General features: G+C 46.0%; 1 protein-coding gene across 1 annotated transcript in view; it reads left to right on the forward strand.

Annotated features, from left to right (window-relative positions):
- Window positions 1-14,517, forward strand: part of WDR72 (WD repeat domain 72) — a 74,586-nt gene extending 60,069 nt beyond the window's left edge. Inside the window, exons 19-20 of the mRNA XM_083586340.1 lie at window positions 5,454-5,549; window positions 14,005-14,517. Coding sequence (XP_083442466.1) covers window positions 5,454-5,549; window positions 14,005-14,060 — 152 coding nt within the window. The 3' untranslated portion in view covers window positions 14,061-14,517. The remainder of the gene's footprint in view (window positions 1-5,453; window positions 5,550-14,004) is intronic.
- Window positions 14,518-25,043: the final 10,526 nt, after the last annotated feature.

The following is a 25,043-nucleotide window of genomic DNA, read 5'->3' on the forward strand; positions in this document are numbered from 1 at the left end:
TCCTGCTTGTGGAAACAGTATTGAAAGCTTTGTTTTGGGTGGGAAAAAGGGAAAGAAGTTTCCAGTCCTGTAATTCTGCTTGCTGTTGATGTCCTTTGAATTCAACCCCAGGCTGTTTTGGTGTGTTTATATATATATTCCCCACCCCACCCTGCCAGCACAGATGACAGTAGAATTAAAGATCACATTGCCATTTACATAAAGTAGGGACTTCTTTTAAAAGAGCACTGAAACCAAATAAGTATTCTATTCCCTAAATGCCACCAATTCATTATGAGACTTAGTATGTGAAATGAAAATGATTTTAGTCTGCAGTCAAGGGCTGCGCATAAAGTAACACCCCTGCTGTTAAACAAGTCACTCCAGACCATTTAAATGCCTTGTTCATTTTGAGGCGTACCTGGCATTTGAAAGAGTCCCTCCTCCGCAATGAGTTTCTCCAAAGCTGGATGGAGGTTTGGTGAATATTATTTTAAAAGGGTAAAGGGACCCCTGACCAATAGGACCAGTCGCAGATGACTCTGGGGTTGCGGCACTCATCTTGCTTTATTGGCCGAGGGATCCAGCGTACAGCTTCCGGGTCATGTGGCCAGCATGACTAAGCCGCTTCTGGCGAACCAGAGCAGCACACGGAAATGCCGTTTACCTTCCCGCCGGAGTGGTACCTATTTATCTACTTGCACTTTGATGTGCTTTCGAACTGCTAGGTTGGCAGTTAAACCCAGTCATATTCTGACACACACATCCCTCCCATGTCATGTGATGGTCTAATGGGATTTCATAAGGTGGAGCCCCTTAGCTGGCAGGGCTGGCTGATCAAACTCTGCTCTGTGGCTCACTCAGAAACTTCAGACTTGCCATAGAGGTCTGTTCAATCAGCCCATCCTCTGAGAAGGGAAATCCCTGGATCTTTGCCAAAAATCTAGACCCAGTCACAGGCTTTTAGGATTACAAGTAACTTAATAAAGGATAATGACGACCCCCAAACTGAGCACACCAGTATCACAAGCCAGCTTAACCAAGTGCACTTATAAAGCAGCAGGCTGATATTAGGTTTTAAGTCAGATTAAGTTGTTGTATAACCTACAATTACATGGTTTTTCAGTTTAAAAAAAATGGAGATGATTGGGCTCAATAGACCCTTCTGTATATTTAACTTCTGTTTAATTGGATTGGGAGCTGCTGAAACATCTTGGAGCTAGAGCCTCTAATCTGAGGAGATGATCCCAACAGTTTTGCAGAGCTTAGGGCAGCAGACAGATAACATAAGCATGCGAAGAAGGCTCACTCCGAGGCCCCTTCATCATCCCAGTTTTTCAGCAGCTTGTGCTGCCACTGTTGTTGTTTTTTAAACTGCAAACGTATCTATTAATTGTGCTCCACTTTGCCCACATTTGCAGGCCAAAAAAGTGAGTTTGGCTTTAGTTGCTCTGTTTATTTATTTTCATGCATGAATCACTTCCTGTACAACACCTCAAAGTTACATATGCAGTAGGTAACATATATTTAAAACAAAACAATTCCAGTTTCAAATTCATTACAAAGCCTTAATTAGGAGAGCTGTTTCTTGTCCCCTTTGCATTTTGTAGGTGCCAGAGTCCAACTAACCACCCTTAATGAGAGGAGCAGGTGCTTCCTCTTAGGAGTACAATGGCTGTCAGAAAATCTGTACTTCCCTAATGAACTAGTCGTCTTCTCTTGAAATCCAGGGGGAAACTGCCACCCGATCCACAGTAGGGTCATCAGTTGCAACTGGATCAGCTGTGTGGTGTTGTGGCTGGAGGATCAGAATTGAACTGGGGAGAGCTGGGTTCAAATCCCCACTTGTGAAGCTCCCAGTGTGGTTTTGGGTTGGTTGGCCAGTCATCTTACCTTACCTGCAGGGTTGCTCTGGGAAGAGGGATCACTGGACGGTATGCCCTGAGCACGTTGGAGGGGTAAATATATAAGACCCCTCCTTAAGAATTGAATAAGACCTAAGAGGTCCCTCAGCCTCTCCCAATCAAATGGGCTCAAAATTTAATGTGTTGCATAGATCTGAATTGTGCTTCAGGCATAATTGGCATGGATCTTCCTCCATTTTGCAGTGAAGTCTCCATTGCCCAGGCAATGCCATTGGCCTGGGATGATATGGTGCCAGCAAAGCATCAGCTGGAACTTCCTTTGCTTATTGCCTTCAGGATCCTGTGAGTCATTCCTTTAGCCATTTACTGCTATCATTTAAATTTCATTTACAGATTACACTTGCACTTCAGTGTCCTGTTTCAGGCAGAAGACCCTGCTGGGGGGGTTGGTTGGGGGGCACAGCTGGGCCCTGGTTCCAGAGAAGCCAAATCCATCCAGGGTATAATGAGCAGAGCCAGAGTCAAAAGTCCAGAAAAGCAAGTCAGTGGACAGGTGTCTTGTACTCCAAAATGTGTAGTCAGATCATAGTGGAATGCCAGGTCTCAAACACACAGAGCAGAGAAGTACTTATCAGCACCACGGAGAGCTCTAGCTAAACTGAGCCCAAAGGAGGGTTTTGGCTTATGGCCCCAGTATGGTCTCTATTAACCTTAAAAGGGACCTGATTGCTTTAGGGCAGCGGTTCTCAACCTGTGGGTCCCCAGGTGTTGTTGGACTACAACTCCCATCATCCCTGAGCTCTGGCCTTGCTAGCTAGGGGTGATGGGAGTTGTAGTTCAACAATATCTGTGGACCCACAGGTTGAGAAAGGCTGCTTTGGGGGATTTTGACTGCACCAACATGAGTGTGGATGTGGCATGATATGGCTTTGGAACTTGCTTCCCTGGCATCTGTGGATGGCAGTGTTGAAGGGCGGTCGGGGGTCTGGCTTCATGGAACTGCCTCCTGGTGACGTGAGTTCTCAGGCGGTAAGGGTGCTGATGACTTTGTCATACTTGCTTTATATAGAACATACATGTGGTGTTTGGGTGTCAGATTAATCGCATGTTATAGACATAGGTAACCAAGGCTTGAATTCAGCCTTTTTGGAGCCATGTGTCACTTCCTAACTGCAGTGGGTGTCTAATAAGGGGTTAGCATGCTCCCCTTCTCCTCTTCTATCTCTCTGACTTCATTCAGGCCATGTGCAGCTGTCAGATATGGTCTTTGTATCCATAAGGAGAAAGAAAGGTCATCTTGCTCTCTGGAAATTACACAGAGTGCCTATTGGTGTTTGCTGCTCTGCCCTTGCTAACTGTTGACACTAGTCTCCTGGCTGACCCCATCTATGTCGGTGTCTCTAAGAGATATTCCCCACTGCCATATGGTGCTCTACTCACTTCAGAGTCCTAATTTCAGGGCCTCTGGAATTAATTCTTTAATCTGCTCTCCAAAAATTGTAATGAAGACGCTGACATTTAATCAGTATAACAGCAAGAGCTTACTACACATCAGACCCCAACTCTACATTTCAGTAACCTCCCTACCTTTTAAAAACTACACCACCAGATTACCAAGTGCCCTAGTACCAGGATTGAGCCACTGACCAAAAAAGCCTTACAGGTCACTTCCAGCTGTGATTTCCCAGCCCTTCTTTAATCTGTGCCACTGCATGAGGCTTTCAGCATCTCTCAAATGACACAGTGCAGCTATTGAGTTCCTCTGGAGATGTGGAGCAACCTTGAGCAGGTTTCACCCGGGAATATTTGCATTCTGCTCCCTCACAGAGAAGTCAAAATGAACACAATCACTCTAGACTTCATTAATGGTTTTCTTGCAAGCTTTGGTGGGAAAATGGTTTTGACGAATTAGATTTGAAGCTGCTCAGAAGTCTTGCTGAGCTTGTAACACAACTTAAATTAAGTTATTGCTACAAGTGATAAGCCGTGCTTGCTAATTTACAATTATATTTATTCACTTTGTTCCCAGAAGCTTCTGAATGCTTTCACTAGTCCAAGATAGATTTGCCTGTTTACCAAATGCTCCTGACTTTCAAAAGGTGTGCTTAGCTGTGTTGCAGCCTGAACAGAATTATGATCTGCTAAGAGCAGCAAAACAATCAGATTTACCCTCCCCCTCCTCTCCTCCTTCTCCTGAGGTGATCCATTCAGGCTCTGAGGTGCATTCCTGGAAGGACAGTCTTCCGAACCTCAGCTTAGCCCATGTGCCTCTTGCTCCCCTTGGCAGCTCAGACTATTATCACAGTGTGACAACAGGCCAGCAAAAAGTTTATACAGTGGCACCTTGGTTCCCCAGGGACGCGGGTGGCACTGTGGGTTAAACCACAGAGCCTAGGACTTGCTGATCAGAAGGTTGGCAGTTCGAATCCCCGCAACGGGGTGAGCTCCCATTGCTTGGTCCCTGCTCCTGCCAACCTAGCAGTTCGAAAGCACTTCAAAAGTGCAAGTAGATAAATAGGTACTGCTCCGGCAGGAAGGTAAACGGCATTTCCGTGCGCTGCTCTGGTTCACCAGAAGCGACTTAGTCATGCTGGCCACATGACCCGGAAGCTGTACGCTGGCTCCCTTGGCCAATAAACCGAGATGAGCGCCGCAACCCCAGAGTCAGCCACGACTGGACCTAATGGTCAGGGGTTCCTTTACCTTTTTTTACCTTGGTTCTCAAACAACTTGGAACCCAAACACTGCAAAGCCGGAAGTAAGTGTTCCAGTTTGCGAACTTTTTTCAGAAGTCAAACATGCTCCGTTTCGAGTGTTACGCTGTGGTCTGTCTGCTTTTGCTATTTATTTTGCATTTTTGTGGCGCTGTGTGTGTGTGTGTGTGTGTGTGTGTGTGTGTGACTGTGTGGAACCCAGTTCACCTATTGATTGATTGTGTGACTGCAGTATGTTGTTTATTGCTTTCATTTTAGATCTTGTTAGATAGTCAAATTCATGTTAAATTGCTGTTTTGGGGTTGTTTTTAAAAGTCTGGAACAGATTAATCAATTTTGCATTACTTTCTATGGGAAAGCTTGCCTTGGTTTTGGAACGCTTTGGTTTTGGAACAGACTTCTGGAATGGATTAAGTCTGAGAACCAAAGTACCACTGTATAGAGAGGTAGATGTTAGGATTTCTTTCTCATCTTGTTTGTTTCCCGTACAGTATGTGTTGGTATATATGCACTAGAGGCTATGAATGTTGCATTCTCCCAGGTTCCCCCATGAATTTTCCTGCAAATTGTTGGGCACCTCCTCCGCTGTGGTGCTTCTTTCTCCATTGCCACAGAAGTTCTTATTCCTAAAATCTGGCTCAGTTCTTAGAGCGTATCAGTGACTGGGGAAAACAGTTGTGCTGGGTGCAGAAACTGGGAAAGAGAAGGAAGAAGAAGGGTTCAGACTTGTTTCATTTCTGGTTTGACATATATTCCCATTTATTTTGTTAAATCTTAAGACATTTGGGATTGGGAGGGCTTAGTATCCAAACTAAGAAAATGTGACCTCAGCAGCTGAAAGAAAGTTAGATATTTGGTAGTGTGTTACTGTTCTTCTCTTTTTTTTTTCTTTCAGCTGCCACCAGTTGTGACAACTGCACAACACCTGCAGACCTCCAAGAAGGAAAAGACACGGCTGAGAGGCAGGTCTTGGAAGAGTCAGAAAATCCAGGTGAGAGAATCCCAGGTGCTTGCCTGGTGCAGCTGTGTGAGAAAGCAGGCAAGGCAGAGGGGTCAAGGCAATGTGGGCAGTGCCTGAATCTGGCCAATTGTCTCTGGAGAATTTGGAGCCCCTTTCATCCAGGTCCAGGCAGGGCAAAGCTGATAGAAGAAGTTTGCCATAAGAATTCGTGATAGACTTAAGATGAGAAGCTGGATGGACCAGATAGGGATCTCTTCTTTCCCAGAAAAAAAGGACCAGGGCGCTGTTCAACTATCAATCATGCTGCTCTGGAGAAAATTTAATGGGAAACAGTATTGTTGCATTTCCCTGTTTCTCCAGATCAGCAACTACTATATTTCTCCTTCTCTCTCTTCTCACATCCATCTTTGGATAGATGCCAAGTACTCCCCATTGTTTCATCTCTTGTCACATGTCCTGCATATGTCCATTTTAACTTCCAACTACATCTGCAACTTTTGATCTTTGTCATATCCATTTATTATCTTTTCCATCTTTTAATGATCTTTCTTAGCTGGCCTGTTCTATGACATGCTGTGCTGTTCTTAAGCTTTCACGTTTCTCTGTGTCATGGTCCGGTTCTCTGCTCCATCACAGATAAAATGCGCATATCAAACACTTTAGCTTTCAAATCTAAGGTTGTATTGTTGTTTTTTTGATATAAAGCTAAATTTTCCAACAGCTGCTCATGATTATTTTAGCCTCCTATTTATTTCTGCTGTTTGTGCTTCTTTTCCCAATGCGACCTTTTTCCTAATAGTATTTTCCTAATATTTTAATAGAGGGGGGAATCTCCTGGAGCATCCTGTGGACCGATATATATTTGTGCACAAAGTACTGAAGTTATGACATGTCCCTCCTTCGACCCAATCGGCCAGGGCTGTATTCCGGATAATTTGCAGAGTGCTGTCTCTCACTCACGAAAGGGCTAAGCAGCCTTGTCCATCCATTCCCTCCCCCTCCCCCTCCTGCCACCAATATATTTTCTTCTCCTACATCTTTGTGTGCCAATCTGTGAACCATAAGCTGAGTTCTGTCAGCTTAGTTAAAAGCTCCCCAAATCTAGCCACGCATGTGTGCTGCTGAGATTTCAGGCAGCTGCCGAACGGCCTGATCCTTCCCCAAGGAGCACTGCTGAGATTTAATTTTCAGTGAAAGGGTGCAGCAGCCTGAAATCCATGTCAGGTCCCTGAAGTCATCTCAGACCCCACCTCAGGCTGTGGGCTACACGATTGGATTTCAGAGCACAGGATTCTCCAGGAGGGAGGTGAAAAGGAGCCGGCCACCATTTACCTGCCTCTGAGCTGGGCTTGGTTTCTAGCGCTGCCCAGGAATGCAGGAGGAACAACTCTTCTCGTGTAATAATAATAATAATAATAATAATAATAATAATAATAATAATAAAATAATAATAATTTATTATTTATACCCCGCCCATCCGGCTGGGTTTCCCCAGCCACTCTGGGTGGCTTCCAACCAAATATTAAAAACAATACAATGGTACCTCGGGTTAAGAACTTAATTCGTTCTGGACATCTGTTCTTAACCTGAAACTGTTCGTAACCTGAAGCACCACTTTAGCTAATGGGGCCTCCCACTGCTGCCGTGCCGCCGGAGCACGATTTCTGTTCTCATCCTGAAGCAAAGTTCTTAACCGGAGGTAATATTTCTGGGTTAGCGGAGTCTGTAACCTGAAGCATATGTAACCCGAGGTACCACTGTACAGTGTCAGACATTAAAAACTTCCCTAAACAGTTGTCTTCTAAACATCAGATAGTTGTTTATTTCCTTGACATCTGCTGGGAGGGCGTTCCACAGGGCGGGCGCCACTACCGAGAAGCCCCTCTGCCTGGTTTACTGTAACCTCACTTCTTGCAATGAGGGAACCGCCAGAAGGCCCTCGGCGCTGGACCTCAGTGTCCAGGCTGGATGATGGGGGTGGAGACGCTCCTTCAGGTATACTGGACCGAGGCCGTTTAGGGCTTTAAAGGTTAGCACCAACACTTAAGTTAAAGAAGGGCAGGAGCTTCTTCTGAGATTTGGCTCAAAAACAATAAAAGTCAGCAATTTGAGGAACAAAAAGAGCATATCCCGTGGCCTCGTTTGGTTGTAACAACGAACAGCCTGCAGTTGCAAATACTCTCCATGATCTGTTTCCCTTTGAAGGAAATGTATATTCTGGCTTTTGATTACCGTGTTTTTTGCTCTATAAGACTCACTTTTTCCCTCCTAAAAAGTAAGGGGAATGTGTGTGCGTCTCCTGGAGCGAATGCAGGCTATCCCAGAAGCCAGAACAGCAAGAGGGATTGCTGCTTTCACTGCACAGTGATCCCTCTTGCTGTTCTGGCTTCTGAGGTTCAGAATATATATATTTTTTTCTTGTTTTCCTCCTCCAAAAATTAGGTGCGTCTTGTGATCTAGGGCGTCTTATATAGCGGAAAAAAATATGGTATTTCTGCCATTAGCTCCCTTGAAATGGAGCCCATTCCCCCTTCTCTCAGAGATGTGCAGCTTGAAATCCAAGAGGTGTCAGGCCAGCAGCAGAGGAGTTAAGGGAGATTTAGCCCACAGGCAGAGGTGCGCCAGAGAATATGTTTACTGCCACAGCCTCTCTGCTGCATCTGAGAGCTCTGCCTGGCTTGTTCTCTTTGCAATCATTCCCTTTGCAAGGAGTCATGAATTTCCCCAGCCTTGGCCTCTGTCCATTCCTGCATTTTAAAGAACTTTCCTCCTCCTCCTCGGTCGGGAAACCTCCAGAGAGTTTTCTACGGGGCTCGTTGCTTCCCACTGAGAATTTGTAGCTTGGTTGCCATGGTGACATCGTATTTCTCCAAGAATTGCTCATATTGATCCGTGGACAGGCGTAAATGGACAGGCGAGAGTGAAGAATAGAGAGGGCGGCTGGGAGTCCTCTAATGTGACCAGAGGTTATGGGGCTGGAAATCAGCTCATAGCCAGCATCTAGAGAGAGAGAGAGAAAGGGACAGCTTCATTTCATTTCAGGGTTTTGTTTTCACACTTTGTGCGATTGTCGACTTTCCCCGTTGACTGGGCGGGGGGGGGGGGAAGGGATGACGACTTGTTAGTCACCTTGTCACGCCAGATCTTCAGCGCTTGCCCTGACACAGCTGTCAGCCTCCCCTTGCTGGGCAGTTTGGGGACCCGCAACAAAGACCCGGGGACATGAATTATTTATTGCTGCTTGTAGGGATGGAATTATGTGATAAGAAATCAAGACACTTCTGACAGAAGCCCTTGTTTGAAAAGAGAGGTCTGGAGAGAGGAGCCCAGGTCCTTCTTGATGACTGCCTCTTAATCTTTGGGCAAGCAAAAGCCCAGCAGTGCCGGGAAGATGGGAAGGGTGCCCAACAGGGGCTGCCCATCCTGCTTCATCGCCTGAGGTGAAGCGGGAACTTGCCAACCCCCCTCTGACCCCTGTGCCAAAGCCATGCTTTCCAGGGTAGCGGAGTGCGACGCATGCAACACGTTGGCAATTAATATACACAAAACAATAATTATACATACCTTATCAACCTTCTGAGAAAAATACAAAACATTAAACAAAGCCACAAAGACTTGCGAACTACCCAGCCTAAAATGATGTCTGGTTTCAATAGATTTTTCAAATGCTTCACTCAGTCTTTTCGATAAGTTCCTGAAGATACCAACAAAAGGTAAGTTCGGTGATATTCACAATACCGAGAGATGCTAGTAGAATTGTAGATAGATGCTGATGAAGTTGTAGACGACAGGGTGCCGGCGTTTTGCACCTGTTTCGCCCTGACAGTCCAAGTAATCAAAAGGCCGCTGTTTGCCCCCCATGGGGCCCTTTAACTGGGGCTTGCAGGTAGCACACTGCCAAGAGAGTTTTCCAGGCTTCTTCAGTGGTCTAATCTCAAAGTCTTGACACGTATATTTATATTCAATCTTATAGAGAATACTCTTTCTTAGCTTAAGCTTAAGAGACTGATTTGCTTCCAGGGTGGCGCGGCTGCAGCTTCTGGTTGCCCTGCTGTGCCATGGGAGAAGTGAGGAGAAGGGGCAGCCAGGATTAGATCTCTGCTGAACCCACCACCGCCATTAATCTTTGCTTCTCTGGATGTGGCAGGGGCGGGCAGGGCAGTGTCCCCGCAGGATTCCACCACTGGAGGTGGCTGCTTCAGTCCACTTCAGGCCAGCCCTGATGCCGAAATCTCTTTGCCCTCAAAAGCAAAGCTTGACTAAATGAGAGGTTACCTTAACCAACCAACAGTACCTGGTTGGCTGCAGGGTGCTGACTAGCAAGCTGCGTGTTTTACTGCCCCATAGCTGAGCTGATCCTCATTGCAGGGTCACCTGAACCTCACATGCCTCCTCCCCTCCTCCACAGGGGCCTCATCCATCCCAGATGTGGAGGTGCCTCAGGGACCACCCCAAGGCAACCACTCCTTCCCCAAGCATCCTTTCAGGCTGAGCACTTAAACAGCTGGCACCTTCACCTGACAGGGCAATGACAGGAAGGGGAGCCATAAATTGGGCCACCTCATTTGCTTTGAGTTGCTGTCCCCTGACTTGCTGCCAGTAGAGTAAGCATCAAGGTGGCATGTTGCTGGGACTGCCAGGGCCCTGATTCACACCCCGCTAGGCAGTGCCTGAAGGTGTTGCCACCCAGGGGCATTTGAGATACTGTGCACCTGTTTGCATTTGGCAGGAAAGGGCATGTCCACCATTAGCCTCCAACAGGTGGCTGTGATGTCAGTGCCTTCCCTCCGCTGCCAATAATAATACAGTGGTACCTCGGGTTAAGTACTTAATTTGTTCTGGAGGTCTGTTCTTAACCTGAAACTGTTCAGCACTTTAGCTAATGGGGCCTCCCGCTGCTGCCCGATTTCTGTTTTCATCCTGAAGCAAAGTTCTTAACCTGAGGTAAAATTTCTGGGTTAGCGGAGTCTGTAACCTGAAGCGTCTGTAACCCGAGGTACCACTGTAATAGTAATTAATAATAGTAATAATAGTAATAATAGTAATAATAGTAATAATAGTAATAATAATTTATTATTTCTACCTCGCCCATATGGCTGGGTTAAAAACTTCCCTAAACAGGGCTGCCTCCCGATGTCTTCTAAAAGTTGGATAGTTGTTTATTTCCTTGACATCTGATGGGAGGGCATTCCACAGCTCAGGCGCCACTACTGAGAAGGCCGTCTGTCTGGTTCCCTGTAACCTCACTTCTGCCTGGTTCCCTGTAACCTCACTTCTCACAGAGAGGGAACCGCCAGAAGGCCCTCGGAGCTGGACCTTTGGTCTGGGTAGAACGATGGGTTCCAATGGCAAGGAATTGCAAGTTAGGAGCAGGCTGTGTTCCATTCAGGCCCTGCTTGTGGGTTTCATCCCTTAGGGGCATCTGGTTGGGGCAGACTGAAGCAGCCATCTTGGGTGGTGGAATCCCATGGGGTGGCGCCCATCCCATCCCAGCTGCTGCTGCCAGAATTGCAAGGCATCAACAGCTTCCACCAAAATCTTGTGGAGCTACCTCAAGTCTTCCGCAAGATCTCACAAGAGTTCCATGAGATCTCATTGGAAGCCTCCTCCACCACTGTGTGATGCTGGTGAGGTTTTGGTGGCACCTTCTCATTTCATCTCAGGTGGTGGAACGGGATGATCTGTTGGTATTTTTGATTACGTGCCATTCTCTGCAGCTTCACACAGAGTCAATTAAGCATTGGCTGAAAGCCAAGATGACTGAGCAGAGAGGAGTTATTCTGCCTGGAGATATGAGACCCTGGATACAGCTTTACTATTGGTTGAGGTCTCACACAGGCATGATGACTTATGACCTTACTGACTGGATAGTTTGTTGGTCAGTGTGGTGGTCTGACAGTCGTTTGGAGTTTGTTAAGAGAGAGCTAGTTAAGATCCATATCTGTTCTTGTATATATTAACTTGTAGAGTCTGCTGTAAATATTAAACACCTCTGAGTAACCAAGTTGCTAGTAGCAGCATTTTGTTCCTGCTTCATCCATCCTGCCTGCAACTGATTGCTTTCTGGAACTCTGCGTATGCTCTGCTAAGGTCTGGCTAAGGTCCTGCAACAGGTCAAAGTTGCGAAACACCAATATGGTCTACCTCTAGAACTGGACGTGATGCTCAGATCAGCTGCTTGAAAAGCAGAACATCCCTGCCCCCGCCCCCCAAGAATAGGTCCTATGCAGGCAGCAGCAAGGACTGATTAGCCTTTTGGGCCAATGCTGTTTGGTCCTTATGCAAAACTGGAAGAAAACATGCCTCATTTATTTACATAATGCTTTATACCCCACCTTTCTAATGTATATGCATGATTTGTGACAGCTCGCAATAATTGAAATCATAATATCAAAGGCAAGACAGCAGTATCAGCAAAACACAGCAAAGGCAGACACTGCAGATAAGAATATGATCTTCAGATAAAGCATTATCTGCCTTGGAAGGCAACAGCCTGCTGGAACAAAAAGGTCTCCACTAGCCAGTGGAAAACAACCGTGGTCCAAAGTGTCCAGAACTCCACTGTGGGACACAGAGGAGCCCTCCCTCCATGTTGCCTTTACTGAGTTGGCAGGCTGGTCAGGGGAGAGGGAGACCTTCAAAGGACCTTGCTTTGGAAACGTTGGTCAACAAGCAAGAGGAGATTAATGGGCTGAAAGGGGCATGTCTTGCAAACAAAAAGCAGGCATGACACATTTTAGGAATGGCAGGAGAAGGAGTTCCTGCCAAGGAGAATTGGCATGACAGCTTGGACCTTGCAAGGCCAGCTGTAGCCTTTGAACCAAATGAGCAGAGCAGAGATGGAGGGGTATTCAGTATAAACTCATGGAAGTTAAATCCATGCAAATAGAATTTCCATGGTCAGAGGCAGTATAAACCCAAGTGTCAGGGGCAGGGCGAAAATCAGGGGTTGGTCATCATCACCTTCAGGCCTTGCATGTAAGCTTCAGTGGGAAGCATCTGAGTGGCCACTGTGAACAACAGAATTCTGGGCTAGGCTGACCATTCATCTTATGGCTGTTAGCCACAGTGGGTATGGGTCACCTCTATTTGCAGGAGACGCTATGACCAGGCAGTGGAAAAGAGAGCTCTTGCCTTCTTCATCTGCTGCTTAGAATCCTAGAATTGTAGCATTGGAAGGGACCATGAGGATCATCTAGTCCAGCTCCCTGAAATGTAGGAATCTTTTTCCCAATGTGGGATTCGAACCCACATCCATGAGATTAAGAGTCTCTTGGTCCACCAGTTGAGCTATCCAAGGTCCCCGTAGTGGCATCTGACTACTCTCTGGGCGATGATGGACCTTTGGTCTGATTCAACAGGGGGCACTTCTCTGTTATTATATATCAATGCTTTTTTATGTTTTCATTTTCCTGTGTGTTAAGCTCTTCAGAAACGACCAGGCTTACCCATAGCTTGTTTTGAAAATAATAATGAAAACGTCTTCACTACCTTTCCCTTGTTGTAAGCCTATCAGCCAAGCAGACAATTCACATGACATTTGAATAATTTGAGGAATGCATAAGGAATGTATCGAGCCGGCATTTCAGTTTGTCACACCCAGGGATTTTGCACAGCATCCAACCAAGCTTGAACAATGCATTTGAAACAATAGCCAGATTTTGGTAAATAATGTGCGCCGACCACATAAAGTCAAATGATAATTTGATCTATTGGTATTATCTAGCTTTTCTGTGGAATTTCTGATAATCCAGATAATGTGTCTGCCATCCATCTGTTGGGCTTTGAAATCAATTTGGTCAAGCAAGAAATTAATCCAGGATTTATCTGTGATCCTGACCCATCAGATCCCATAGGCTACAGTAAAGCAATTAAAAAGTTGAGGAGTCTATTAACCATTGCCCCACCCTTTTGCCACGTACCACTCCATTCACCATTGCGTGGCTTTTTGCCTCTGCAGGTGACCTAATTTCAGGTCTTGACCTCTAGAAAGGGGGGGAAATATTCACATACAAACACTTCTTAAGCTGGACTTTCCTTGCCCCTCCATTTTCTAGGTATATGAGAGGTGAGAAGTTGCTCAGATACCAGTCTGTGGTATGGAGGGGTGTGTGTGTGTGTGTGTGTGTGTTGTTTTGGGCCACAACACTGTAAAATTTGTTGTTGTTGTTTAGTCGTTTAGTTGTGTCCGACTCTTCATGACCCCCTGGACCGGAGCACGCCAGGCACTTCTGTCTCCCACTGCCTCCCGCAGTTTGGTCAAACTCATGTTAGCAGCTTTGAGAACACTATCCAACCATCTCGTCCTCTGTCGTCCCTGTAAAATTTATTCAAGGCTTAATTTCTGCAGGTGTTTGTTAAAGGTTATGGAAATGTGTTGTTCTAAAGTCAAGTGGCTGCATGTGCCTGCATGTGCGTAGAAAGCTTTTAAAAACATGCAAAATGTATCAAGATTTTTTAAAAATGTGGCATTTTTGTTTTGCAGATGAGAAGAAGTCGCATCCTTGGCTGTTCAAGGTGTGTTCTTGCAAACTGTGTTAGAGGTCGGTCTCACCCTCCTAAAGAAGGCAGAAGATGGAGAATTGTAGCAAAAGTGGAAATTCACACTGTGTTTTGGTGCGGCTGCCTGTTTCTTGGGCTTTGCATTAACCATATTTCACTGCACCTTCTGATCCTTCCATGCCTCCACTCCTTATCCCTCTCCCCATTACTACATTTACCCTAAATAACCAGGGCAGAGTTCCTGTTCCTGCTGAGAAAAACATGTACTATTTTTCTCCCCATTTACTTTCAACTTTCATTATTTAGGCACCCCACTCCCCCCTTAAAAAAGGCAATGGTGAGACAGCGCTAAGATGTTTGAACCACATGACAATGCAAAAGTGTTTATCTGAGTTTACCACACACACAAAAAAGTTTTCAGTGTGAGCTGCTTTGGATCATTATGTTTGCCCCCTAAAGGCACAAAAATAAAAACAGAATTTCAAAGAGAACATCAGTGTCATTGGAAGCCTTGGAGATGTCTTGTGAGAAATGCAGTTTCATCACCAGCACCTGATTCTGCATGTTTTTATAAAGGCATCTGTATTAATAATATGCAGAAATAAATTTGTTAGGTTTTTAAGGTGCCATAAGACTTTGTTATTTATAAAGGTCAGTGATGGTGCATTCACATTTCCTCTATCTTCATAGCAACCACCCTGTTTCAGAATCTGCTGTTTTTAAAACTTTGAGTAACTGGGCAGCCTGTCCTTCTGAATATCAGTTGCAATTGTGGGGCCTCATGGGGAGGGGGCAAGTGCAGATCTTGAACTCGTGGCACTTCTTATTGGCTTTTCTTGGGGCATCTGGGAGCTGGACTAGGCCCTTTGGCCTGACCCAGCTGCCAGGCTGTTCTTTGAAGAAAGATTTGATACAGAAGTTTGACTTGAGTTTAAATAAAGTATTGTTGCAAAAGTTGTGTGCCACCCCTACTCTCTGCAAGATTCCTGGGGGTACCAGACGCTCACCCAGGGTCTCTGTTCCTTTGGAGAATTGAGACACAGCAGAGACTGTTGCAGCTTTAAGAATTATGGTTTATTCACCTATTTACACCTTTAGTCCTCATGGAGGAAGTTCAAATCTTACAGCATTGTCATTTCAAGAGGGGCTTGTCCCCCGCAACAGTGCAGCCCTGGATTCCCGGGCATCTCTCCCAGCCAGCCTGCAGCCAGCCTGCCCAAGATGGATCCCAGTCCTCCTCCTTCCTTCCTCTTCCCAGAACATCTTGCTAAAAAACTCTCTTTTCCTGTCACTCCAGACCCAGTTAACCTGGCAACCTTTCAACCCGCTGTCTCTGTTCATACGTCAGGGCAAGGAGGAAAGGACAGTTCTCTTGCATTGCCAATGGCTTTCAGTGGCCCTGTATTGTTTCTTAATGGTCCTAGTTTGGCCAGGTCGCTTTGCATAGGCTAGCTCAAGAATTCCTCTGCAGCTTGTATTTCTCCCTTCACATCCCAAATAATCAAAATCCTACCATTTATTAATTTCTAGGTTTAGGGAGGTTTCCCCTCACCTATAACTGTATATTTTGAGGGCATTCAATGGAGTGCTAAGGAGATTGCTTCAGCACAAACATATATCCTCCCCTCTCCTCCCCTAACGTACTGTTCTGGGGTTTCTTCTAAGCCCCCCTCAGAGCCAATTTAGGTGGGGCAGAAGTGGGAAAGGGTGGGAAACCTCATTGTGCTATCAGAAGTCCTTGTATGGGCTTCCACTGGTGAGGTCATTTAGTTGAATTCGGGCCCTGGTCTCTGACCAATGCAATGCATAATATATGAAAAGCACAGCGATCCGTTCCAAAGGCAGTTCTTCCCTGGTGCTCAGAATCCATCAGGCCTGGCAGTGGCCAAGTCACGACTGGCAGTTGTCCACAGTGTTCTTGGGCGTTGTGGAAATAATTACATTGATGCAACATCATGTTTCACAGCTTGCTTTTAATTTTACATCCCAGCCATTTGGCAACAATGCTTTGGAATGCTTCCTGCAGAGGTGGCCCGGCTCCAGCCACTGCAGGGGGCTGCCATAATTCAGGCCGTGTGTGAGCTTCCTGAGCACCCGATAAAAGTAGCCAGGTTGTCCGGCTGCAGCAACAGCAACCTCAAGAACCAAGAGAGAGGTGCAGGCAGTGGCGTAGCGTGGGGGGTGCAGGGGGGGCCGGCCGCACCGGGCGCAACATCTGGGGTTAGGGCAAATCCATGGGTTAGGGGGCGCAAATCCACGGGTTAGGGGGCGCAAATTACTTGCCTTGCCCCGGGTGCTGACAACCCACGCTACGCCACTGGGTGCAGGTCATGGCTGCTGCTCATAAGATGAGGGCAAAAGTGGCTGAGACCAGACCCCATTGGCTAATGAGTATCTGAATGCTACCTGTCAGGGATTCATTGTTACCTTATTACCAGCTCAGTGTGTTTGTTCTCTGTCCTAACTAATAGATGCTGTAAATGTTTGATTCATGTTACCTTTTAATATGAGAATGTTAGGAAATGTTCCTGAACATAATCTCAACCAGATTGATTTCCTATGAAAAATTAATAGCTGACTAGAGGACAGTAATATGGGGAGGGGAGAACATTAACCCTCATTATATCCAGACTTCATCTGATTTTCATCAAGGCCAGAGATCATGTTGCATGTTGTTGCCCTGTTTAGGAAAGGCAAGGAGGTCTCTTATCCACTGGCCAAAGCCCAAAGTGTATACAAAACACCATTGTGGATCGATGCAGGATGGAACACCAGATTAAAAGATTGGAGGGAGGGGAAAATGGAGCTGAACATTCATGAGGTTGGCATAAAGGTAAAGATAAAGGGACCCCTGACCATTAGGTCTAGTCGTGGCCGACTCTGGGGTTGCGGCGCTCATCTCGCTTTATTGGCCGAGGGAGCCAGCGTACAGCTTCCGGGTCATGTGGCCAGCATGACTAAGCCGCTTCTGGCGAACCAGAGCAGCGCACGGAAACGCCGTTTACCTTCCCGCTGGAGCGGTACCTACTTATCTACTTGCACTTTGACATGCTTTCGAACTGCTAGGTTGGCAGGAGCAGGGACCGAGCAACGGGAGCTCACCCCGTCACGGGGATTCAAACTGCCGACCTTCTGATCGGCAAGCTCTAGGCTCTGTGGTTTAACCCACAGTGCCACCCGCGTCCGTGTGGTTGGCATAGCCAGGAGCAAATACCTTGACTTCAGAACCTGGGGCATTTCATTGCAATCCAGACAGAAGCTGGTTTTTTGGGGGTGCCTGAAAATGCTTTGGTTCAAAGAATATCTCATTAATATGAACCAATCACTAGAGGAGGGAGGTCAAAATAGGACAAGATGGGTGCCAAGCAGCAGAGCACCTGTTCTGCATGCAGATGGACAAAGTTCCTTCCCAAGAAGCATTTCCGGTTGAAAGGCACTCAGGGAAGAGCAGCATATTGGTGGGTAAGGGATCTCTTCTCTGCCTGAGATCCCAGAAAGGTCACTACAAGACAGAAGACAAAAATACTGAGCTGGGTGGGCAAAGATTTGAGTAGTGGTGTTTGCCAACACCCGAGGCTCACATGCTGGACAGGGGAGAGGTGCGGAGGGTGAACAGAGCCCTCTGTACCAGCCCATCTTCCACTACTGGACAGTGGTGGAGCTAGCTACTCGGGCACCCAGAGTGGTGCACATGCCATTCACCTAGGGGGCAGGTTGAGCCGCCTATGGGGGCAATTGGCATGGCAATTGGCGCCCACTGGTGGCAATCAGTGCCCAAGGGGGCAGCCTGGCGATCCACCCAGGGGGGTGTCACCCCCCCCCCCCGCGATGACACCTGGGTCAGACTGCCCCCACCGCCCCCCTTCCTACACCCCTGCTACTGGAGCCAAGTGGGGCTGTCCTACACTGCCTGCCTGCACAGGGGGGAGCCTGGCTGACCCCTGTGGCCTTTGATCGGCAAATCCTCCCTGACCCCTGTGGCATGGAGAGGTGTGCCAGGCCAAGCCACACTGCAGGTCAGCCATTGCCCACCCACCTCCATCCATTCGCACCCACTCACCCTCCAAGCAAGGAGAGAGAGAGAGTTGGCTGGACAGCCGTTCAGCAATAGTGCCAGGGACACAGTGGTGAGGCCAGGTGAGGTTCTGGGGCCCAGAGACCGCTGGCAGCAGGCAGGGTGGGACAGGCATCCCTGCATGAGGGAACCTGGTTCACGTCCCCTCAAAATTGTGTGTCTGGGGCCATGGCCCCCCTGCCCCCACTATGCTCCTGGATGTGGACCTATGCTCTGTGAAGGCCTGGGGAAATCAGGAGGTCATCTTTCTTGGGTCTTGAAAGGTGATCAGATGGGGTGCCTTCTAGGTGAGCCTCCCAGGGCCACAACCAGGAAGAAGAAGAAGAAGAAGAAGAAGGAGGAGGAGGAGGAGGAGGAGGAGGAGGAGGAGGAGGAGGAGGAAAGAGTTTGGATTTGATATCCCGCTTTATCACTACCCGAAGGAGTCTCAAAGCAGCTAACATTCTCCTTTCCCTTCCTCCCCCACAACAAACACTCTGTGAGGTGAGTGGGACTGAGAGACTTCAGAGAAGTGTGACCAGCCCAAGGTCACCCAGCAGCTGCAGGTGGAGGAGCGGAGACGCGAACCCGGTTCCCAAGATTACGAGACTACCGCTCTTAACCACTACACCACACTTCATTCTGCCCAGCCTCACCTCTAGCAGCAGGTGGATCAGAGGAAGGGGGCTACAACTTCTTCTCTTATATATAAATATGTGTATTGATTTGTTACAAGAAAAGAAAAGTACAGTATAAGCTAACAAACCAAAAGAAAACAAGGGATAAAAAATGTAAACCATAAAGCATCACAGCCTAGAAGGACAAAAGTTCAAAGATACAGCACAGCTCCAGAGGGATAAAAACGTATTAGCTCATGCAAAGGTACCCTATACACAGAATGAAAGTACCTACCAGGGTGGACTGGCAGATTAAACTATGGGACTACGCAGAGATTGCAAGATTAACCAGGAAAATCAGAAACCAGGAGGATCAAAACTTCAATAAAAATTGGGACAAATTTATATTATTTGAAAGACCACTGTAAACACTCGAACTCTTTAGCAGGTTTTAAATAACTCTTGCAATGATACATAGATTTCTGATACAATGGAGGACAGTAAATTGGATGGACTTATAATATGCAGTTAAAAAGTTACTCAAAGAGCCCACGGAGGGGAGGAGGGAAGTCTTGAGATTTGGAAGAATCTTGTGAATCTTTTATTTTTTATTTTACTATGGATGAATATGAACAAATTTGTAAAACCAAATAAAAATTATTTAAAGAAGAAGAAGAAGAAGAAGAAAGGTATATTAAAATAAGCTTATACTCCATCTGAAAGAGCAGGTTCCAACAAAGGAGGAGTGGCTTTTGAAAGGAATAGACTATGCAGAAATGACAGCAGAATTAAGAGATCAAAAGGATGAACTCTCTATAGAAGAATGGAGGCCTGTCCTGAACTATTGAAAAAAAATTACAGTCAAATGACATCGCAGGCAGGATTTGAGATAGAAGCAGCGGAAGAAAAATGATAAAATACCGGTAACTAAAAGGGAAACATTTTGTTAATGGATAAAGATATAATACAGTGGTACTTCGGGTTAAGTACTTAATTCGTTCTGGAGGTCTGTTCTTAACCTGAAACTGTTCTTAACCTGAAGCACCACTTTAGCTAATGGGGTCTCCTGCTGCCACCGCGCCGCCGGAGCATGATTTCTGTTCTCATCCTGAAGCAAAGTTCTTAACCTGAAGCACTATTTCTGGCTTAGTGGAGTGTGTAACCTGAAGTGTATGTAACCTGAAGCGTATGTAACCTGAGGTACCACTGTACAGTGGAAAAGGTTTGAGCAGAAACACTGTGGAGGTGGGAAGTTAATTTATGAACAATGTAATTATTTGATATGAAGATTATTGTGAAAATGTTTTGGGGGGAATAAAATTATACGGTAAAATTCAGCTACCTTTCTGCAGTCCCAGAGGAGACTTGAAAAGCATATTTGGTACTTAGAACTAAGGGAAGGAGGGAGGGAGAGAAAGAAAGAAAGTAGGGCTTAGACAGTCAATTTCTCAGCAGTGTTACCAGCATCTGAAACTGATGGTGGCTGGAAATACTTAATCAAAAAGAAAGTTGGGTGAAGGATCTACATTTATTTTTATTTTATATTTGAAGAGCAACTATACCTGGGGGGAAAGGGGGCGTTGCCTCACTCTGTGCTGAGGCTTCTTCTACCCATCATTTTCGCCATACTTTCCCATTATTATCTGGGTGATGGCAGTGACATATTGAGCATACGTGGCAGTGAGAAAATTGATTTCCCGCAACAGAAATGCTTCCAATTTTCCCAGGGCCATAATTTTATGTCCACAACAAAATAAAAGGGTTATTTTCCTTAAGATGAAGGGAACTGAAATCTTTGATAAAAGCCACGGTAAATGTTGTACTTTCAATTGTGAAAACTACAGTTTTCAGGGACGTTGGAGCCTATCTGGTTTGTGAAGGAAAAGCAAACCATACAATTGTGAAAAGATTTGAATCTGTCCTCAGGTATCCCAGCCAATTCACAACTTTTTATATCTGCTGGGTCAACAAATTGAGCAGTGGAAGGAAGGAAGGAAGGAAGGAAGGAAGGAAGGAAGGAAGGAAGGAAGGAAGGAAGGAAGGAAGGCAGGCCAGTCCTCTAGCCAAAGGACACTCAGTTGCCATCACTCTTGTGTGTTGTAAGCTGTACCAGGGTTCGCTTTTCATCAAAAAGCTGTCATGTAGGGTCTTGTGTAATCTTTTACCGTATTTTTCGCTCTATAAGATGCACCAGACCACAAGACGCACCTAGTTTTTGGAGGAGGAAAACAAGAAAAAAATATTCTGAATCTCAGAAGCCAGAACAACAAGAGGGATCGCAGCGAAAGCAGCAAAAGCAACGATCCCTCTTGCTGTTCTGGCTTCTGGGATAGCTGCGCAGCCTGCATTCGCTCCATAAGACGCACACACAATTTCCCTTACTTTTTAGGAGGGAAAAAGTGAGTCTTATAGAGCAAAAAATACGGTAATTTCTTTTTTTAAAATATATTTTTATTAATTTTGACATGAAGTTTCCAAAAAACATACAACATATTTTCTTCTCTTAGTCAGCGTTTTGGACGTCCATCAACCACATCTGAAGATTTTTCAATCTTTATCACTTAATCTGCATTTCATTAATTTCACTATTACTTTTAATTCACTAATAATTCTCTTCATACTTTTCTCTGCAATATTTCACATAGTTCTCCTTACAAAACTTCTTGCAATCCTACTAGCGTAATCTGTTGATTACAATTGCTTTTCAAATAGTTCACATATTTACTCCAGTCCTCTGAGAATCTCTGATCCCGCAGCTTTCAAATCCTTCCTGTCATCTTGTCTAATTCTGCATAGTCCATTAATTTCATCTGCCATTCCTCTTTTGTCGGCAATTCTTCTTGTATCCATTTCTGTGCCAATAGTATTCTTGCTGCCTTTACTGCACATAAAAACAGTTTATTATTCTGTCTATTAATGTCCTCCCCTACAATGCCAAGTAGAAATGCTTCTGGTTTTTTTTATATAAATGTATATTTCAACATCTTTTTCATCTCATTATATATCATTTCCCAGAAGCTTTTCACTTTCTTACATTCCCACCACATATGATAAAAAGATCCTTCTTTTTCTTTACATGTGTAATCTTTTAATTTCTAATGGGGAGGGTCTCTGGGAGGTCTGCATCCAGGCCCCCCATTTCCTCAGTGGCCTCAGTGCCCTTGAAGTTTATTTGAAATTGCTGTGTTCGTTAGTACAGTTTCCTTGCGCATACTTCAGCGGTGTGTTCAAGTTTTCAGCCCACAGGTCATGTTTCATGCTCCGAAGATTGCATGAACCTGCTGCCCTGAATAGCAAGTTGCTTCTTCCAAGATCCCTGCACCAAAGGAAGCCAGAGAAGGGCAGAGGGAGGCACAAACATTTGGATGCCTTGCTGGAAGTTGTGGAGCAGCTCTGGAGTATCAGAAAGGACATGGAAGAAAACTGTGTAGCAGCACTGCATCTACCTGAGTCGTCGTCGTCATCATCATCATCATCATCATAAATTATTATTCTTTATTCTTTATACCTAGCTCCCAACAGATTAAAAACACAATAAAACATCAAACATTAAAAACTTCCCTAAAAACTTGCCTTCAGATGTCTTCTAAAAGTCAAATACAGTGGTACCTCGGATTAAGAACTTAATTCGTTCTGGAGGTCTGTTCTTAACCTGAAACTGTTCTTAACCTGAAGCACCACTTTAGCTAATGGGGCCTCCTGCTGCTGCCGTGCCACCGGAGCACGATTTCATCCTGAAGCAAAGTTCTTAACCAAAGGTAATATTTCTGGGTTAGCGGAGTCTGTAACCTGAAGCGTATGTAACCTGAAGCGTATGTAACCTGAGGTACCACTGTAGTTGTTTATCTCTTTGACATCTGATGTGAGGGCGTTCCACAGGGCAGGCACCACTACCGAGAAGGCCCTCTGCCTGGTTCCCTGTAACCTCACTTCTCGCAGTGAGGGAACCACCAGAAGGCGCTCAGCGCTGGACCGCTGTCTGGGCTGAATGATGGCAGTGGAGACGCTCTTTTTCCTGTGATTTCAAGGCATGGATCCCCAAGGTTTTCCTTTGTTCTGCTGCTTTCCCCGGGAAAACCCTCCGCATATTGCTGCATCGAAACAGGTGTCCATCTGCAGAAAACCCAATTGACATCTGTCCCAATTCAGCAGTAGATCATGGGATTTCCCGGGGAAAGGGGCAGGGCAAAAGAAAAACCTCTCGGACCTGTTCCTAAAAATCACTGACAAATGGAAGTGTGGATGAGCCATGTAATGTCATCATGAGCCCACAAACCATTTATTTAAGCACAGAGGTTTACATTTAACTTTCATTGACAAGCACTGACTTCTTAAGTTCTCCTTCTGGGTGTGGCAAATGATGGCCTCCTTCAGGCTCTGCCCATCATCTCTCGAACCCCGTCCCCCTTGCCCAAAGCCCTCTTGGCCATCCTGCCTGGGTGACATGCAGGATCATGATGAATCGTCCCCAACTCTGGCCTCAGATTGTTTTTTAACATTTAATTTAGTTTCTTCCTGTGCTTGGATGAACAGGGCTGCGTTATGGATTTCTGCTCTAATGTACACCAGCAGGTTGGAAGAACAAACCTCAGCAAGCTGTGGAAATTAGAGAGGGTGGATCAATAGAAGCGAAGGTCGTGACCCCGCCTCTGATGCTGTGCACTGGCCAGCGATTTTCTGCCCCTTACAAACCTCTGGCTGCACACTCTCCATATCCAAGTGAACACCTAGCAGGAAAATCACACCCAATGCCACAGCCCCAGACGTAAAAGGGCAATTGCACCCATATCGCACCCTTGGCTCTCTTGGTCAATGTGGAGATGCATTTCTTCTCCTACAAAACTCCAGCGGGTGCAGAATGCTGCAGCGAGGCTCCTCATGGGGTCTCTGCCATGGGAGCATATACACCCAGTGCTTTTCCAGCTGCACTGGCTCCCGGTGGAGTACAGGGTCAGATTTAAGGTGCTGGTTTTGACCTTTAAAGCCCTTCACGGCCTAGGACCCTCGTACCTACGGGACTGCCTCTCCTGGTATGCCCCACGGAGACCCTCAAGGTCCATAAATAGCAACAGCCTAGTGGTCCCGGGCCCTAAGGAAGTTAGATTGGCTTCAACCAGAGCCAGGGCCTTTTCAACCCTGGCTCCGGCCTGGTGGAACGCCCTGCCTCATGAGCCCTGCAGGATCTGATTTCTTTCCGCAGGGCCTGTAAGACAGAGTCGTTCCGCCTGGCCTTTGGCTTGGAGCCAATTTGATTCCCTCCCCCTCTTCCTTTCTTCTTTTTCTTTTCTCCTCCTGTGATGAGGCTGCATTTTAATATTTTAATGTTTCAATATTTTAATTGTTGTATTTTAAAAACATGTATTTTAATCTTGTTTTTAAGTTGTATTCATTCAACTTGTTTTTATTATTGCTTGTTAGCCGCCCTGAGCCCGGCCTTGGCTGGGGAGGGCGGGGTATAAATAAATTATTATTATTATTATTATTATTATTATTATTATTATTATTATTATTACAAACTGAAAGCAGCTTTGCTAGCCAAGGCAGAGAGAGCCATGGTGACTATGGTCTGTCTCCACAGTTGGAGGCAACAATGCCAGTTTCTGGAAACCACAGGAAGGGAGAATGCTCTTGTGCCCAAATCCTGCTTGCGGGTTTCCCCCAGGCATCTAGTTGGCCACCCCAGGATGGTGGACTAGATGGGCCGTTGGCCTCACCCAGCAGGCTGTTCCTACGTTCTTATGTTAGAGCCTTGCAGCCTCTGGCTGCTGCCACTTGCTATCCTTTTTGAAACCATTCCCTGTGCTGGAACAACAACAGAATCTTGTTCACAAATATGCTCCATAAATATATGCATCAGAGGAAAGGCAGGCATGAAAAACCAGTGCAGGAGTTGCTATTGACTTATCTGGTTCCCTCCTTTTATCTCATTAGCAAGACATTACTTGCTGCAAGAGTCATGTCAATGCAATTTACCTCAGGGGTATTCTGTTCTAAGTTCCTTTACTAAGGTCAGGGAAGGAAGATGGACAAATCAGAATGCAGATGGGAAGGTGAGGATTTCATGCCACTTTGAGGGCCTAAAGACAGTAGAAAAATACTTACTCAAAGACCGAGGCAAATCATCACATCCTCCAGGCAATTCTGCTTCTACTGAGAAGCAAGGAGGTTGCTTGTGTGGAATGTAATCCATTGGAGCAGTCAAATACAATATTTCTTGTTTCCCTAGAGTGGACACAGACAGGGGGTGTTACTCCAGCCAAGGTAGAACTCCCTGTTCCACCTGGTCTGGAGCATCCTCCCCCTGCATGTGACCAGGTAGGAGGGCGTGACCCTTGCAGACGTAACATAAGG

The sequence above is a fragment of the Podarcis filfolensis genome (assembly GCF_964270895.1).
Source record: "Podarcis filfolensis genome assembly, chromosome: 14".
NCBI lineage: Eukaryota > Metazoa > Chordata > Lepidosauria > Squamata > Lacertidae > Podarcis > Podarcis filfolensis.